The sequence below is a fragment of the Hemiscyllium ocellatum genome, chromosome 15, assembly GCF_020745735.1.
Source record: "Hemiscyllium ocellatum isolate sHemOce1 chromosome 15, sHemOce1.pat.X.cur, whole genome shotgun sequence".
NCBI classification, from domain to species: Eukaryota; Metazoa; Chordata; class Chondrichthyes; order Orectolobiformes; family Hemiscylliidae; genus Hemiscyllium; species Hemiscyllium ocellatum.
The window spans coordinates 16,107,599-16,126,781 of NC_083415.1; the positions used below are offsets into that span (position 1 = coordinate 16,107,599).

A 19,183-nucleotide genomic window follows, 5' to 3' on the forward strand; every position below is an offset into this window, starting at 1 on the left:
TTCCCAAAACATTATAAACCTTGATATATGATGGCATCAGTATTTGGACCATTCATACATAGTTTCTCATCAAGATAGCACAGTCTGCTTGTGCTTACAAAGAAATCAGCTTTCTCAATCAGAAATCAATGTGCAGCAGCATCATGTTGGTGCACAAGAGCTTACGTTCAGAATTTACAGTCCAAAAATACAAACTTAGAATTAACTACAATGGACCCTGGAATGTGTTGCTAACTGATAAAATAGGTGTTGATTCTCCATGTGTCTTGAAGAGTACATCAAACTAATTCTTGAAAGGGGCAGAGATTGCAGCTTTCAGAAGGTACACACTCATACAATCTTCTGGATGAATTTTCATAATCGTCTGGGCAGAAACGATTGGACAGAGGAATTTTACAGAGCCCATTTTCCCCTGACTAACACTGTGTCTTTTTCTTTGATTTAACTTTGCTTCTCAGTGATGATTGTATGGCCAGGAGGAAGGCAGTGGTAACTGGATAGCAAATGTCAAAACACTTCAATCAACATGAAGTGTGGCGTAGGCTGCCTTTTCTTAACATTTAAGTTCATATCTTAGTAGGTGTGATCTTCACTGGTAAATAAACCTAGGTGGCTATTCAGTGGGTCTGGAGTAATTTGTGATGAAACAGTCTGCTCACTGTCTGGACTCTGTGGGAAGAGTGACTGGATGCAAGTGCAGATGCAATGTCTACTTGATGAGATCCTTAATAAGGGTGTCCATGGAGCTGCATCGACCTCATCCTCTGCAGGGAAAAAAATGAAGAAAATCAACTGCAAAAAGCCTAATTTTTAACCCATTAATTACTGGGTGGTCATTTTCAGTCTGATTGATGTCAAAATATGTTAAAACCATTTATTGGTTAAACAACATGACATTACTAAATTAAAAATCACTTCAATTAGTGTTCAAAAATGATGAGAGAAAGGATAATTAAAATGTTGCAGATGAATTCAAACTTCACAAGGAATTACCAGCTAACACCCTAGGGGTCATCTGGTGGAGTGATAGCATTCCTACCTCTGGTCCAGGGAGTCTGACTTCAAGTCCCATCTGCTCCAAAGGTGTGTAATAATGTTTCTGAACAGAGCAATTAGGAAAGTATCTCTACCAACCGATGCCCTGAGATGAGCACACATACAGACAGTAATGACACTATCCGTGATATCCTCACTTTCCTATCATGATTGACCGCTCACCCCCCACCACACCTCACATTTAGGACAGTTCGCTCCTCCATGTGCCTGGCCACTCCCCCAATCCCTCAATTCCCTAAATTTCCCTCTGTCTCCTGATTTCACTTGCAACCCCACCACCAACTCCCCCCCCTTGCCCCTCTCAATGCAAACTGGAAATTTTCTGCAGCTCAGGACCATACACTAAAACAAGGAAAACCACTGACCTTACACACAAAGCTAACACAGCACATTTGAATAATAATGAATTGGATACTCCAAGGTCATTACATGTTGCTCTCTCTCCATCTCAACTCACCTTTAGAGAATTGAAATTTCACATCTTGCCTAATTCAGTCAACCCTTGGGACCACATTTCCCTCTCTTCTGGGCTTCATAAAACAAATATCCAAACCCACTCCTACAAGCAAAGATCAAAAACCAAAACAGAAAAGACTGGAAATAAAACAACAGGCTTCTGAACTTCTGTGTGTGTATACTTTTGCCGTTGGGAGTGGTAGGAAGGATGCAGTTCAAATGGGTAGATCGGGAATGAGGTGGGAACCGTGGAACTGGCCCAACCCAAACAGTGCTCCCATCAATTCTATATGATTGCTGAGGGGATGCTCATCTTGTGTGCTTGAGCTATCCGAATGACATTGTTCTTCATGTTAAATACTTTGTGGGTAAATGTCTGGTTGACAACAGTGATTGTGAAACGACCAAAGACACTTTTGCACGGTTTATGCTGGAGAATTTCCTCACTTCACTTCAACACATTTCTCTCCATTGTCAGTCTCCTTACACAATCCCTCACTTTGAACAAATGTTTACTTAATTCTCCTAATTTAAAATGAATAAAACAAACAAAAATGTCCTTTTGCAGTGTGTATGTTTTCTATTATAATTGTGAAATTTCACAGAACAGTTTTCATATTAAAGAACGCAAATTCTATTCCTCATTCTCAAAGACTCCCTAGGTTTGGCGGATATCTACAAAGTTGTTGTAATGCAGAGTAATATTTCCAAGTGTAATTGAAATCGATGTGAAAAACAATTTTTGTGCAAAGGTATCGCAACATCCATTACCATCATAGCTCCTCCATAGATATTTTTATGTACTCCAATCATTGCCATAACAATAAAAGTGATGTCCTTCTCCTTCTCACTCTTCCAGTCAAATTTTGCTACATGGGAGCACCTAGTCACAACTTCCTATTTAACAGTTATAATGTCCTACACCATGAAACTTCATAAACTTTGTGTCATTTCCTTATATTTGTGTCCAGGGTAGAGCAATAACTCTGGCTATTGACCAAGTTGATGGAAATGGAGAACAAAGAACAAAGAACATTACAGCACAGGAACAGGCCCTTCAGCCCTCCAAACCTGCGCTGATCCAGATCCTCTATCTAAACCTGTCACCTATTTCCTAAGGCTCTATATCCCTTTGCTCTCTGCCCATTCCTGTATCTGTCTAGATACATCTTAAATGACACTATCGTTCCCACCCCAAACCACCTCCGCTGGCAATGTGTTCCAGGCACCCACAACCCTCTGCATGAAGAACTTTCCATGCATATCTCCCCTAAATTTCTCCCCTCTCAGTTTGAACTCATGACTCCCAGTAATTGAGTTCTCTACACTGGGAAAAAGCTTCTTGCTATGCAGCCTGTCTATACCTCAATCAGGTCCTGCCTCAACCTTGGTCTTTCCAATGAAAATAATCCTAATCTACTCAGCCTCTCCTCATAGTTAGCACCCTCCATACCAGGCAACATTCTGGTGAACCTCCTCTGCACCTTCTCCAAAGCTTCCACATTGTTTTGGTAATGTGGCAACCAGAACTACACGCAGCATTCCAAATGTGGCCGAACCAAAGTCTTATACAACTGTAACATGACCTGCCAACTCTTGTACTCAATACCCCGTCTGAAGAAGGAAAGCATGCCGTATCCCTTCTTGCCCACTCTACTGACCTGCGTTGCCACCTTCAGGGAACAATGGACGTGACCACCCAGATCTCTCTGTACATCAATTTTCCCCAGAACTTTTCCATTTACTGTATAGTTCAAATTGAATTGGATCTTCCAAAATGCATCATCTCGCATTTGGCTGGATTGAACTCCATCTGCCATTTCTCTGCTCATCTCTCCAATCTATCTATATGCAGCTTTATTCTCTGAAAGTCCCCTTCACTGACTGCTACTCCACCAATCTTAGTGTCAGCTGCAAACTTGCTCATAAGGCAACCTACACCTTCCTCCAAATCATTTATGTATATCACAAACAACAGTGGTCCCAGCATGGATCCATTTTGAGAAGTTCCCTTCCACTACTACTCTCTGTCTCCTGTTGCCCAATCAGTTCCCTATCCATCTAGCTAGAACATCCTGGGCCCTATGCAACTTCACCTTCTCCATCAGCCTACCATGGGGAACCTTATCAAATGCCTTACTAACGTCTATGTACATGGCATCTATATCCCTTCCCTCATCAATCAACTTTGTGACCTCTTTAAAGAATTCTATTAGGTTTGTAAGACATGAACTTCCCTGCACAAAACCATGCTGCCTATCACTAATAAGCCCATTTTCTTCCAAATGGGTATATATCCTATCCTTCAGTATCTTCTCCAGCAGCTTCCCTACCACTGATGTCAGGCTAATTCCATGGATTATCTCTGCTACCCTTCTTAAACAAGGGGACAACATTAGCAATTCTTCAGTCCCCTGGGACCTCCCAGAGGATTTTTCCTTATAAATTAGAAAGTAAAGAAGATAAGCGTCATTTAATTGTGGTCTTTTCCAAATTTCCATAGGGGAATGACTTAACCAAACCATAATATTTGAGGAGTGCTTTTACAGCTTGTTGGTGCTCCACTCATGTCATGGAATGATAGGAGAAATTATATGCCGTTTCCCACTTGCTATATCCTGATTTTAGTATCACCTCCTTCATGGTATTATTGCTAAAATCAGTGTGTAAACACATAGGCCATTGTTACTGAGCCTTCTAACTTAAATGACAGTTATGAAAAGCTTTATCACAGAGAAAATGTTAAAAAGAAATCAAAGCGTTCTTTTTTGTGCTTATCTTCTTATAGTGATTAAATATAGCATGTTGGCGAAAGTACATGGTTTGTTTTACTGGAACTGTAAGAAATCTTTAAAATGTATCCATCATGATGAATACAGGTGAGCTGAATAGCACAGAGAATTAGCACACCCAAAAGCATTATTTTGTGTGCTGGAAGACATTTCTGATGCTTCACAGCACTTAATTTAAAAGGACTATGCAGTTTATTTTGGCGGATCACAATACTTGTGTAATATATTGACGTTTTCTTTTAACTTTGGAACAGTTACAGGGAATTTTCCAAAACCTGCATAAAGTCAGCACAGAATTTCATGGCAGCAAGCATTGGAAATTTGGGATTGGAAGAAAGCTGGCAATCCAAACTGAGAACTGAAGATGGGTAACTGGGCTTGAAACGCTAACACTGTTTCTCTCTCCACAGATGCTGCCAGACCTGCTGAGTTTCTCCAGTACTTCCTGTTTTTGTTAACTCAGATTGAGCCTAAGCTAATTAGATTTGAGAGTGCTGAACATTAGTCAAAGGATGTATGTTTCACCTTCATTATTTGTGAACATTGTTGCTGGTGTTAAAGCCCATTTACTCAGTGTACTGCTGTTACTAAAAGAGTCATAGAATCATATGGGCCCTTTGGTCCAACTCATTCATGTCAACCAGGTTCCTAAACTAACCTAGTCCCATTTGCCTGTGTTTGGCCCATATCCCCCCAAACCTTTCCCATCCATGCATCAATCCAGATGTCTTTTAACTGTTGTTGTACCTGCCTTTACCATTTCCTCTGCCAGCTCATTCCATATACACACCATGGAGGAGATAATTAAACCAGACAATGCTGGAGAAACTCAGCTCATCTGGCAACATCTGTGGGCCGAAAAGTTGAGTTAACATTTTGAGTCCCCTGACCCTTTCAAATTTTTGGTTTCATTGTCAGTCTGTATTAAGTTAATTGGTTGGAGCTGGGCTGGATTTAGAAAACTATCATTGCTGTCAGTGGGTCTGGGATCATAGAGGGATGAATAAGCTAGGATCCCTGTTTGGCATTGGTAACTGATACATCATGCCAACTCAGAGCTCATCATATCCATGACTCACACCTCCTGCTCCCTTCACCCAGTCCCATTAAATTGCTGACCCACCCAGCTCAGGGGAAAGGTATACATTCTGAAATGCCACCTGCTGTTCCTCCACAGCTGTTGCCAAACCTGTTGAGAATGTTCTGACTTCTATTCTTGACAACAATTGCTACATGACGAGTGGAGAGTGTGAAGCACTTTGGTGGCAAACTGATGCAGAGCTACTGCAAGATTCCTAATACTAGAGTCTGCAATTTGCAACTCTGAATAAGAAAGATTCACTTTGTTACAGCGAAGGCCATAAACTGACCACTGACAGCCACGTCTGAGTTAGGGGTTAACACTGTTAAGCAGAGATCTTTGTAATAAACAATTGATACAAATTCTTCATAAATGAACATTTCAGCCTGGATTGCTGCACTCATTTCACCCACAAAGTGTCCATGGCATGAGACGTTGTATAGTTTATTTTAAATTAAGTTTGTTTGAAATCTTTCCATGTCGTCTCCGTGATCTTTGCCAGGGTTGGGGATAGCAGTGCAGTGGTGGATGAGAGAAGTCCATAATGAGTCAATACTGCCACTTCACATGAGAATGGAGCTCCTGCCTGGAAGAGGCTGCAATACAATCAGTGTTTGCTTCTCAATAAAACACGATGAGAAAGGAGACAAGGAGCAGAACACACTCGGGCAGATAAAACGCAGAGGCGGGCAGAACACTGATGATAGGAAACTCATTACCAATTCTGAGTAATGATTAATAGAATTGTCACAAGTTAGAGGCTCCACAATCCACAAGACGGTTCAGCAGCGGGGACGCTGTGGGCAGTATTGACACATTATAGATACCTTTTGTCCTTTGTTGGGGTGAGCGCCGTTCATAAAATCCAACAGAAAACCGACAGGTGTTTATTACAATAACCCAAATATTCCAAAACCCTGACGAAGGAAAGATCCGGAGAGATTTCATTTAAAAAAAACTATAAAGGGTCCTGTGTCATGGGCACTTTGTGAACGACAGAAGTGTAGCAGCCCTGGTTGAAATGTCAGTTTAATCCGAAAGGATTTGGACCAAGTGTTTAGCATGAAGTGGAATGGTTCATTGATCTTTTCCAAACACTGTTAGACCCAAGTCTAGATTAGAGTGGTGCTGGAAAAACACAGCAGGTCAGGCAGCATCTGAGGAGCAGGAGAATCGACGTTTCGGGCAAAAGCCCTTCATCAGGAATGCTGCCGGACCTGCTGTGCTTTTCCAGCACCACTCTGATCTAGACTCTGATCTCCAGCATCTGTAGTCTTCACTGTTCGACCCAAACTTGGAGCTAGCTGCATCGTAATGGTTTCAGATGTTCATTATATATTGCATTGCAGCAACAGGATGGGGAATTACTTTTAGATGGTGCTGTATTTTAGAACGAGCCTGTTTTCTCGAGTCTAAAATAAACGGACCGCGACCATCCTTGAGAGTTCCAACTGGTGGTTAATCGGTTAGAATCGACTTCCTTCGCTGTTTGCTATACACCAACAGAACAGAGTACATCAATGTAACATATTTAAAGGAGTTCCAATGAGAAGCTCTGAGAGCTTGTCTTTGAGAAGGAGTTAGCGTTGATATGTTTGTCACATTCAGTCATGCCTTCGCCTGGAAGTTCACTCGATGTTACAGAAATTCGCTGCGATGATAACGCCGTTCTCACTCTAAACGACTATTTTTTTTGTTGTTCCCGTTCGCTTTCCTCTGGTTTCGGTCGCGTTTTATAATGCGATCGGGTAAACGAGAGGGAACATTACGACTTAACTGCAAAAATACAAGCCACTGACAACTTTAAACACAAGTCAGCAAGTTAGGGTCAGCAAACAATTTGAGTGGCGAAAGTGGGAAACAGAATAAAATCCCTCTTGTGTATGTACCTCGGCCCTTTCTTGACATCCAACCGTTTTAACTATTTGAGGGCATTTGTAATACCCTGAAACTTTACTTTTAACAGAAGAGAATTTTTTAATTGCACTGTCTGGTTGAAATCAGTTTAAAAGTGGCTTTGAAAGAAAGAGGTGATGAATTTGCTTCTTGGGTTAACATCGTGAAATGCCCTTGTCTGTGTCTGTGTGCCTTTAGACCGTGTTTAGAAACCTCTTGACAGAGTGTATGTGTGTTTTCAAGTTTGAAATGAGTAGTGTTACGCTGTGAGAGAGCCCGGCTTCTGAATGGTTAAACCTCACTAATCACATGTAAATACCATTGACACAGCTCCTGTCAATCATCCCAGGGCTCTCCAATGGACTGGACAGAGGGGGATATATAGAGACAGAAGGGCGATTGGTTTGATAGTGTGGTTTTTTTTAGGCTGTATCGCATTATGGCTATTCCTCAGCTGGGATACGGGGATGTGGTCACTGCCGTCAAGGGCTCTGCTCTGAGCGGTCTGCCGGCTGTGTTGGTGGAGAGACAGGCGACGATGCTGACCTCTCCCGGAGCTTCTCTCAGCCTTGGAATACCCCCACCTCTCCATGCTCTCCTAGCCCGGTATCCAGGTACATATCCGATTCCACAAGGATACAGCCTCCAGCCTTATCCCGATCTCAGGCACCTGTCCCACCTGGTAAGGAAGCTGTGCCCATTTATATTGTAAAGAGTTTGAACTGTAGTTTGCTCTCAGTCTGGTAATTAATCATACTTGCAGCGGGAACAAGGCGAGATATTTCTCAGAGTGAGGGAGCTCCCTGCCTGTGTCTGACTTCAGCACTTCCACTCTGCCCCACTTCGATTCATCCTTTCACCATATTACATTCTCGGCTGAATTCGATCCTTATACTACTTCGAATCCGACATTTTACTGTTTTTAATTAATATAAAACAAAATCATGTTAACAACGTCGCTCCGGGTTTAACTCTCAGAAGGGCTTTTGCCCGAAACGTCGATTTCGCTGCTCCTTGGATGTTGCCTGAACTGCTGTGCTCTTCCAGCACCACTAATCCAGAATTAACTCTCAGGAGGCTACTTAACATCAGAGTCCCAGCACAAGTGAATGCAGTGTGATAGAATACCTCAATACACCCACCAACAACGACTAAAGGAATACTCTGCTGACTTTAATACAGTACAGGACATTCTAAATGGTACCTTCACATTGTCAAATTTGAAAAAAGTTTGCTTAAAATTAACTCCTAATGTGATAGCTTTGGATATTACATTACGCTTTACTCGTGTTAGCAAATGCATCTTTTTTCATAAAACTGGCTGGAAAATGTTGGAAGCATTTAGCTTCAATGATAGATTCAGTTAGCATTTTACTGTAAAGTCCTTTCAGCACAGAGTTTACATATATCAATGTAAGAGGCCAGGTTTAGCTCTGTGCTGGTCTCTAACAGAGGATCCGTCTGGTTAGAAGGGTGTACTTCACTGTGTGTTGGAAAGGTAGGTACTGGCAGCATTTAGGCCAACACTATGAAGTTAGCCTCTGTCCGGCCTATCACACGTTTTTCTTTAAAAAAGTTTAGAACACTTGACAAATCTTCGAAGTGTAGAGTCTCACTGCCCTGCATTTTGAAGCTTTAGGTCTGGCAGTAGGTCATCAATAATTGTTAATTTTAATTTCTTTTTGATCGATTATTAAACTCGGCCTCTGACTTCTGATAGTTTAGACGGATCTATGCATCCAAACAGAGACTGTGGAGTTCAAATTAGACTTTAACAAAGGTGTACACAATACAGGTGAATAGAGGGATTTTCATATAAAACTAGTCATTCAACTTTAACTGATTGGGATGTGTGCTTTTTATATCATCTTTATAAAAAGTTGAAAGAATTGTGTACTCTCGTACTAAGACGCATTGTGACATTTAGCACTTTTCAAATTTTTTAGATTAGATTAGATTACTCACAGTGTGGAAACAGGCCCTTCGGCCCAACAAGTACACACCGACCCGCCGAAGCGCAACCCACCCATATGAATCGTGTTGCAATTTGAAGTCTTAAAACCTCTTGCGCATTTTAATTAAATGTATTGGATAACCAGCGCTTGCTTCTGATTTCCAGGGGTCTGCCTATGATCTGAAGGCTGGATGTCTTTACTCCCAAGCGGGTTACTCGCCAGGCGGCGCCCTTTACTCGCCCTACCGCCCCATACCCCACGGGGATCCGGGCCGAGCCAAGAATGCCACCCGGGAGAGCACCAGCACCCTGAAGGCCTGGCTGAATGAACACTTGAAGAACCCTTACCCAACAAAAGGCGAGAAGATCATGTTGGCGATTGTGACCAAGATGACCCTGACTCAGGTCTCCACCTGGTTTGCCAACGCCAGGAGGCGGCTAAAGAAAGAAAATAAGATGACCTGGGTCCCCAAGACGAAATCGGACGAGGAGGAAAGCGAAAGCGACGAGGAGGAAGGCAGGAAGGAGGTGGTGGAAGGGTTGCAGGAGAAGGAGCAGCAGAAGCCGAGTGGGCACCAATTCGATGGACATGGAGCTAGAGCTGGCACTGACTGTGAACGGGGCAACGATGTGAGGACAGGCTCGGAAGGGAGTGAGAGAGAAACCCCAGAAAGGGGAGCGTCTGAGGATCAGGGCGCCGTGAACAAAGCAAGCAGCCCGGAGAGGAAGGACAGCACCGCGCCAGCGCTCAAACCCAAGATCTGGTCCCTGGCTGAAACGGCGACCTCCGAGCACGGGAGGAGCAGCCGCGGCCAGGCGGGCACCGTCACTCACTACCAGCTCTGGGCAGGGAGCTGCTTCACAGACGGACAGCTTGTGTTCAACAGCCATTCCAGAGTGGAGCCCAAAAAGAGAGACATTGCAGGTATTGACCAATGAGAAGGGACAAAAGGCGAGCCGACATCCAATGTGCAAAGTGAAAGTTTTGGCAATTTCCTGCTGCACTTTTCATTTGGGTTGATGTGCTCTCTGTGTCTGTCTGTCGGTGGACGGCGATGGGGCTGTGAACGAGAGCGATTCTTCACGTGTCTAACTGTGTGCTCAGTACCTGGGGTGTGAGTGCAGCGGACGGGGAGGGGGCGGTCTGTAAGATATTAATTTATAGTAATTATCGCGACTTTAATACAAAGCACCACAATTAATACCAAGCAGTACAATTGTTTTTTTCTTAGAACAGCCCAGGTAATCATTTCTGTACAATGTTAAAACACACGCCTCAGTCTGGGTAAAGTGGAACTTTCAGTTAAAATATGTAAATATTCTAAATGTCTGCTATCGACATGTAGGTGATTACAATACTTACAGTAATCCTTGGTTCTATAAACCGACTGGCTTAATAACAGTTCAAATTTGACACAATGGCCAGGTTAAACTCGCAATAGAATGAAAGAGATCTATACTCTGCTCATTCATTTGCAGGGTCACTGAGAGTCAGTGTGCAACATTTCTCAGTGTCGGCCTTTTAAAAAGGGGGTTTCAATATATATGTGGGATGTTTTTACTTATTGCTGAGCCGCAGTTCCAGTGAAATCTAATCCGAAGATGCTGACATGGTAGGTATCACCACTACAAGCTACAGAGGGCGTTTATACTTTTTAAACACTTTTCACGGCTTGGCTCATAGTTTCCTATTTGTCTGTCCATCGCAACTGCCTTTGATCAGTGTTAATTCAGTCCAACTTGTAAGAGGTAGCACTGAAACAATGACCTTATATAAACTGCCTTCTTGAAAACCACCTCCAGGTGTTTCCCTCCCCAGAGATTTTTGTTTTGAAACGTAAGATGAACGACGCGAATGATCTATTTATCAACACGACAGTTTAAAGGGAAAACAGCCAAATTCCCAGATTGGGCACGAGATGAGGAACACTTGTTTTCAAACAATAAAATCAATCTTAACAGTCGACTAATTGGAAAATACTCGTATGAAATTACATCTAAAATCCGTAGTTTCGTGAAGTAGAAATTGCTTCTGTAACACATATGTGAACATTACAGGGCAAAAGGAAACTGTGGGGATAATAATATGTGCATTTTCTCCAGCGTCCGTGAGTTTCTAACGGGTGACCTCCTCCCACAACAGCATCTCTGTCTTTTCTGACGATCACAAATATTAAAACAAGCTTCTTCAGTCTTTAATGCTTTTCCAAACAACAATTGCTGCACAGCCAGTTAATGATCTACTTACTTCTTCCCAATCCATTTCCATGTTATAAGGAACCACTGTTTCCAAATGTCATAAGCAAGTGGGGAATGAGCATCTTTTAACATAAATCAGAAGTTTTCTTACCTTGTCATAGTTTATACGGTATGTTTTGTACAATAAACAGAAGTGTTTATACGACAAAGAAACTGTGAATAAACATTGGCTGTAAAAACGTTATATTTTGTCTAATAAACAAAGCAGGGGGTCTATCTCCTTGGCTGCGCCTTTGTGACAATGTCGCCTTCTCTTTGAGGGATGCTCAGGAGAAAATGAGACCAGAAGCGACCTCTAGTGGCGGTATGTTCCAGAAGCCAATGATCTCCTGGAGATCTGCACATTGGGAAAAAACTAGTAACGCTCAAAAAATAAAAGGTTCATGCAGCTGTCCGATTGGTTGTAAAACCCAACTTCCTCAACAGTCCTTCAGGAAGGAAAAGGTGCCGCCTTTAGCTGGTCAGAGCTGTATGTGATGCCAACTCTGACAGTTGTCAAAGGAGTTGAGAAGCCACTCGGTCGGATAACACTGTTCCCAGCGGTTTCAAGGAGGAAAGTCGACTGCCACCTTCTCAAGGCATTTAGGATTGGACAATAAGCCGTTCCTTCACCACCCACAATGCATAATAAAAAGTACATCAGTGAAGTAAAGATTTCAAAATACGGGGAAGAGTCCCTAACATACTTCTGAGTACTCTTTCATTTGGTTGTGAAACCATTAGTCTGTATGAAAGAAATAGACGCAGGCTTTTAAAAATATTATTCATTCATGGGCTAGGGTGTTACTGGCTGGACCATCATTTATTGCCCATCCCTAATTGACCATATAGCAGTAGAGTCAATCACATTGCTGTGGGCTATTAAGTTAATCCTTGATTGTCCAAGGTACATTGCTAAGCATTCCTATGGTTCTCCCCACCCCATTTATATTTTTTCCACAGTCTGTCTCTATCTCTCCTCTGGTGAGTGAGTGTTGAATTTGGATAGCGCCAGTCAGCAACACTTGCCAAGTTTGAGTCAACCTCAGTTGGAGGTAATAAACTCAAACAATAACAATGTGTAATAGGAAACTGAACAGGAGCATTGTAACCAAAGCATGACAGTGAGCCATAAGTGGAGAGATTGGAGTAAATAACTGAACATTTGGTGAGAGATTTTTAAAGATGGTGGTAAAGAAGGATGTTGAGTTTGAAAGGGATGCAATTTCAGAGCAGAAAGAATGACCACCAATGCTGGAGTAATTAGGAATGGAGATGTTCAAGACGCGACAGTGGGTTGGAGGAGATCACAGTGGGGAGGGGGTGGGGGGCAAGCCCATGTGGATATTTAAGAACACAGGTGAGAATTTGAAAATTTGAGATGATGTTTAACCCAGAGCCAGTGCAGGTCAATAATCAGTGATGGGTGAATTGCATTCAGTGTAAAGGACAGCAGAAGTCTGAATGATTATACATTTATTAATGGTTGAACATATCAGACTGACCACAAAAGCATTCAGGAGAGACAGGAGAGAGGGAAGGATAGACATTGCAGAATGAAGTTGAGAGTGTGGTGCTAGAAAAGCACAGCAGGTCAGGCAGCATCCAAGGAGCAGGAGAATTGATGTTTCAGGCATAAGCCCTTCGTCATTATGAAGGGCTTATACCTGAAACATCAATTCTCCTGCTCCTTGGATGCTGCCTGACCTGCTGTGCTTTTCTAGCACCACACTCTCGACTCTGATCTCCAGCATCTGCAGTTCTCACTTTCTCCTATTTCAGAACGAAGCCAAGTGAGAGCAGTCAGATCCACCTTGATGACAGTTGAGTGGTTTGGGAGAAAAATGGTGTGATCGAAGGGTATAGGCAAGTCAAAAAGCACAATGAGGGATAGTGTATCTTTGTCACAGTCACATGGAATGTCACTTGAGACTTCAATAAAAACTCAATATTTTCATGATAAAAATCAAATAATCTGCAGGATTCTTTAAATGCTTATCTCAATTGGAAAAACATAAGTGAGGGGAAGCTATGGTAACTCTGGTTTTTATTGACATAATCATTGAGCCTAGATGTTGCAGCGCAGCGAGTTGATTGGACAATCCAGGCTCCCTATTTGAATTCCTTACAAAAATGAAGTTAACTGTTTGCTTCAGTATGAGTCACTGTGTTTTTAGAAAGGAGACAATGTAAGGGGTAAATGTATAAAACAGATTCCTGTTCAATTGAACATAATCCAATCTTTAACATTTTATGGTGTGGATTTCAGTCTATCTCAAGAAAGATCATCTTTATCAATGAGTTAAATTAGAAGCTGAAACAGAAGACCAAACCTCTGCAGCTATCCTGCAAATTGTGCCATTAGAATAATAGCATCTATTCATTCGTACCTGTATTTTCCATTTATGGTCAACTTAAACAACCTTATCATAAATGATTTTAGTGTTTATAGCACCAACATTGTCCCAATTAAATTACAAACATGTCTTCTGTGACTGTGCTGCACTATTTATCCTCATTCCTTTGATCTCTAGGCAGTATTTGACTGATTAGATCATCTCCCCTCAACACCTCTTCATTGCTCAATGCATTTGGATTGTTCGTACATGATTCCAATCTTACTGATAAGATCAGTTTCCCAAGTTCCAGTCTCAGCTACTCCAAAGGTGGGCAACAATATAGCTGAACTAGTTGATTAGAAAATAGCTATACCGCAACTTCTCCAACAATGGTCCATTTTCCTCCATCTATACTGTTATCCCTGGAGAGCTTAGGAATCTATCCATGACCACTACCTTTTCCCCAACTATGTGTCGCTCCATGGTGACCTCATCTGAAGTTGTGAGAGAAATGTCCATAGTTCTGCTAATGAGAATTGACCTTCCCTGTTCAACAGATATTATAACACTTCCATTGCCTGTGTGGTGTAAAATTGCTTGTTAGAAATCCAGTCCTGGGTCGGTTGTAAATTTCTCCAATTGACACTGAGGAAACATGAAGTATGGTGGTTGGTAATAACTAGCCTGAGCAGAGGTATGATTTCCACCCATTAGATACATTCCATTCCATTGTACATTCTAATCTACACATTCACCTTACTTCCATGTTAAGACTTATTTTCCAATCATTCCTTGAGGAGAGTATATGCTTCAAATTCGCAGGTCTACATGAGATTCATGCCTTTCACTCACTATGGTGCTTCGAACTAAAACCATCAAACAGATCAGCAAACAAAAGATTACTGACCATTGCTATTTTGCACAGTCAGTCAGTGTTTTTCTAGTGGTTTGTATATTGCCTATATGGTGGACTAATTCTTGTTCAGTTTCTGAGGCCACAAGTGGTTCGACTGAAAAACCTGAACTTTGTTGATTCCCTGACTAACTCTAATGCCTATCAGGCACATGCCAGGAGACTGGGGTTTGGAGCCTTGACACTGGAAAGCTGTGTAGATCCACGGCTCTGAGAGATAGGACAGGTGATGTCCTAGTGGTATTGTCATTAGATTATTAATCCAGAAACTCAGCTAATATTCTGGGAACCTGGGTTTGAATACCACTACAGTAGATGATGGAATTTGAATTCATGAAAATAAAAGTCTGGAATTAAAAGTTATGAAACCATTGCTAATTGTTGGAGGGGTAACTGTCTGACTCGCATATTCTTTTCAGAATAAAATCTGCTATCCTCATCTGATCTGTCCTACATGTGACTCCAGCAATGTGGTTGACTCTCAACTCCCCTCTGAAATGGCCTGGTAAACCACTCAGTTCAAGGGCAGCTAGGGATGGGGCAACAAATATTGCCAGCCAGCAATGCCCACATCCCATGAGTGAATGAAATAAAACTGCACATTACTGAAAAGCATCAATGGATTAATGATGAATGGAGACTGTGTATTCTATTCTCTTTCTTCCTCTCCCTATCCCTTTCCCCACTCCCTATAGTCCCAAAACCTGAGAAACTGATTCATTTCTTTGTTCAACTGTAGTACTCTGCATTAAATACACTCTTTTCTGACTTATTTCATTCAATAAAATATAATTAGGCAACAAAATACTTTTAAACTCATACTAAAATACTTATCACAAATTATGCTGTCAAAAAGTAAATTCTAATCTGCAGAAACAGATTGGTTGGAATTCTCCTGTTGCGAGACTGAGTGTGGAGGCAAGCCTGCAACTGACAGGGACTATTGTACAGGGACAGGTTTTCCTGTATGTTTGGAGAAAATACCACGTTTTATGGGAAGGAAGGTCTAACCCATCAAGATGCAAACCAATTTGCTACCCAGCCTGCTGATCACAATATTACACAAGAACCTGTTATCAATCCTTACCGAAGATGTCCTCATCAGTAATGGTATTTTCCTATATTCTAATGGAATTCCAAAAACGTTCTTCACTGCAGAAAAGCTGCCATCCCACTCCACCCTCAGATTCAACAATAAGGGAACATACTCATCCTATATATCTTAGGGGATGCTTTTTGTCCATTTTTTGAGATGGATTTGTCAATTTTAAAAGACATGTGGATAAGCGCATGAATAGGAAAGTTTTGGAGGGATATGGGTCAGGAGCAGGCAGTTGGGACTAGTTTAGTTTGGGATTATGTTCAGTATGGACTGTTTGGACCAAAGGTTCTATTTCTGTGCTATATGATTCTATTGCTCCATAAATGGAAGAGGTTTGCAGGAGGGCAGTTGACAAGTGAAAGTAAGGAGTTAATCATTGATGGTTAAATATCAAAAGAGGTACCGTAAAAGATCTTGGGGAAGATATAGAGAAGAGGGTTCTTTGTTCTTTTACTTTGAGCATAGTTCCAAATAGAACTGGAGCCTGAATCTGTAGGATCCCAAAGGTATCCTCTCTTACTTTGTGAAAAGTTGTGTTTTCATAAAACCTGTTAGTATTCTCTTAGAGAAATGCAGTCTTCATTCTACTTTAAAAGTTATTTCACATCGGATCCTTCCAGCAGGAGAAAGAAAAAAATGGTTACTCCGTTATTCTGGGCTGTATTTCAAGTCAGGTCCCACAGATGAAATGACTCTGCGAAACCAATGGCGCTATTTAATTCTGCTGCATCCTCGTTTATTATTACAGGAATGCAATGAAGAAAAAATGGGGAGGCAATTCAAAGAAGGTTGATCCCCGGTATGGAGGGATTGTCTTAAACACGTTACTCTCGACTCCAGAATTGAGAATAATAAAAGGTGATTTCAGTGGAACGTGAAGGGTTCTTAAGGGACTTGATAGGGTAAATGCTAGGAGGCTGTTGCCCCACTGGGAAAGTCTAGAACTAGAAGATATATCCTCAGAGTAAAGGGGTGCCAAAGTAAAACTGAAATGAGGAGGAATTTCTTCCTCAGAGGGTTGTGAGGCTTACCACAGAAAGCTGTGGCAGAGTCCTTGTGAATATTTTAGAGTCAGATAGATTCTTGATCAATTGGAGAACTAATGATTATGGGCATGGAATTGAGGAGTGTTGGAGTGATCATGACCTTACTGAATGCTGGAACAGGCTTGAGAGACTGGACAGCCTACCCCTGTTCCCATTCCTTATCTTATGGTGAGGTTCACTAATAGTACTGGCTTTCAGCCCAAACTGGCAGGATTATTTCAGACTGCTGTTAATGACAATCTGATATTTGTTTCCATTCAAAGATATTAAAAATTGATCTTAACTCCTGATGGTATCGGCAGTTGGTTTTTAAACACCAATACAGAGAGATTTATTATCCAAATGAGTGAACTGAGAGGAAATTGAAATGAATCTCGTTTGTTATTAACTGATTGCAAAATAGAGTAGAACATTTTAATCTCCTGAACATTTATCATTTCATCTGTGCATTTTCAAAGCAATTGCAATTACTACAAGTGGGCATTCACAGAGATTGACAGTTTCTTTGTGTCACATGGTGTCATATTGCTTGTGGCTGACCAGTCTGCAGCAGTGTCTAGACATCATTATAGAGAAGCTGCTTTCAAAAAAAAGACTTCAAGAGAACAGGATATCCATTAACACGCAAAAAAATTACCACAACTCATTTGGTTAGTCACTACAAGCATCAGTTTAATGATATGGTCTAATCGGAAGCTCTTCTGTTATTGATGTTGTTACCTTCTTAATGAAAACAGCACCGTGTAAACGTAATGATATCATTATATGGTGAAACAGGACAGCTGGTAACTTTCCAGAATAATGATAATGTTCTATCAGTTTTTGTAAGAGCACATATATAATTTATTTGATATTGGATCAGTGGAGTGTTTGCCATCCTTCTTTTACATCAGCCCACCCCAGTGATTAATCACAGTTCATCTTGATAAATTCACTCCAAAAGTACCATGAATTGTGCAAGTCCATGCCTGGGGAACTGACAGCACCAATATCAATAAAGCAAACATAAAAGCTTTAATTGCCTGATGACTCAAGCAAGTCATTTCTTTTGAGCGTGAAGGTTTGGCCCAATGCAAAAGGGATGATTGTAACCAGATTGGGCTGAGATTCAGTTCTCATTGAGCCAATGAAGAGATTTCAGTCCTCATCGAGAACATGTTGCAATGTTGGAATAAAATAGTAAACTAAGTAATACGATCAGAGCCAAGGGGTTTAAACTTGCAGTCGATAAGGCAACTTGCATATTGTCAGAAAAATGATGGCAATAATTTTTGAAAGCAATACTTTTGAGAGAAAGCATGAAATAAGCCAAGCTATGCTAAAATGATCAATTCTAATGTAGGTAGATGATCAGAGTGTATGCAGACAGATCCTTAAAAGTACCAAGACAAGAAGAAGCCACTGTCTTATTAGTCACATGATAACCAGAAATGTCATTAGACCTCAGGGCTGCTGAACTCCACTCTGTCCAGGCTTTCTTGTTCAGGCAAGTGGATTCCTTCCTGTGACTCATCGAGAATAACATGCCCTCCATCACTGGACTGTGGACCCACCCTTTCTGTGTCTGATGACATTTCCCTGTTCACATCATCCTGTTCCTCTCCATTGACTGCATTGGAGGCACATTGATTAATGACTGTTGCTCTGTGAGTTGATGGCTCTTCACAAGTTGATCACCTCTTGCAGTGATTGGGACAGTGATGGGGGAAGCTACAAAGCTTAGCTCATTAGAGGGGCATCAGCACCCAGGTTCTCGTAACTATTGCCAAGATTGCCACTATCCTGTCTACTCCCAACACTTGGCATGCTGGATCCATGCCAACCTATTATTGACTGGCTGAGTGCCATATGACTATGATTGGTCAGCTGCGCCCACTGTAAACAGTAATGCCACCCTTCTACATGTCACTGAATGGAACCCACATCACTGGCATTAAATTCTGCTCAAAAGTATTATATTGAGGGAATCCAAGGACTGATTAGGGATAGTCAATATGGCTTTCTGTGTGGGAAATCATGTCTCATAAACTTGATTGAGTTTTTTGAAGAAGTAACAAAGAAGATTGATGAGGGCAGAGCAGTAGATACGATCTATATGGACTTCAGTAAGGCATTTTACAAGGTTCCCCATGGGAGATTGATTAACAAGGTTAGATCTCATGGAATACAGGGAGAACTAGCCAGTTGGATACAGAACTGGCTCAAAGGTAGAAGACAGAGGGTGGTGGTGGAGGGTTGTTTTTCAGACTGGAGGCCTGTGACCAGTGGAGTACTACAAGGATCAGTACCTTTTGTCATTTACATAAATGA

The 19,183-nt window shown here is 41.6% G+C and overlaps 1 protein-coding gene across 1 annotated transcript; it reads left to right on the top strand.

Moving 5' to 3' along the window:
* Positions 1 to 7,720: 7,720 nt before the first annotated feature.
* On the top strand, positions 7,721 to 10,174 carry LOC132822647 (iroquois-class homeodomain protein irx-1-like). Its single transcript, XM_060835893.1, has 2 exons — positions 7,721 to 7,963; positions 9,401 to 10,174. Exons 1-2 carry the CDS (start codon positions 7,721 to 7,723, stop codon positions 10,172 to 10,174), a joined length of 1,017 nt encoding a protein of 338 aa, XP_060691876.1.
* Positions 10,175 to 19,183: the final 9,009 nt, after the last annotated feature.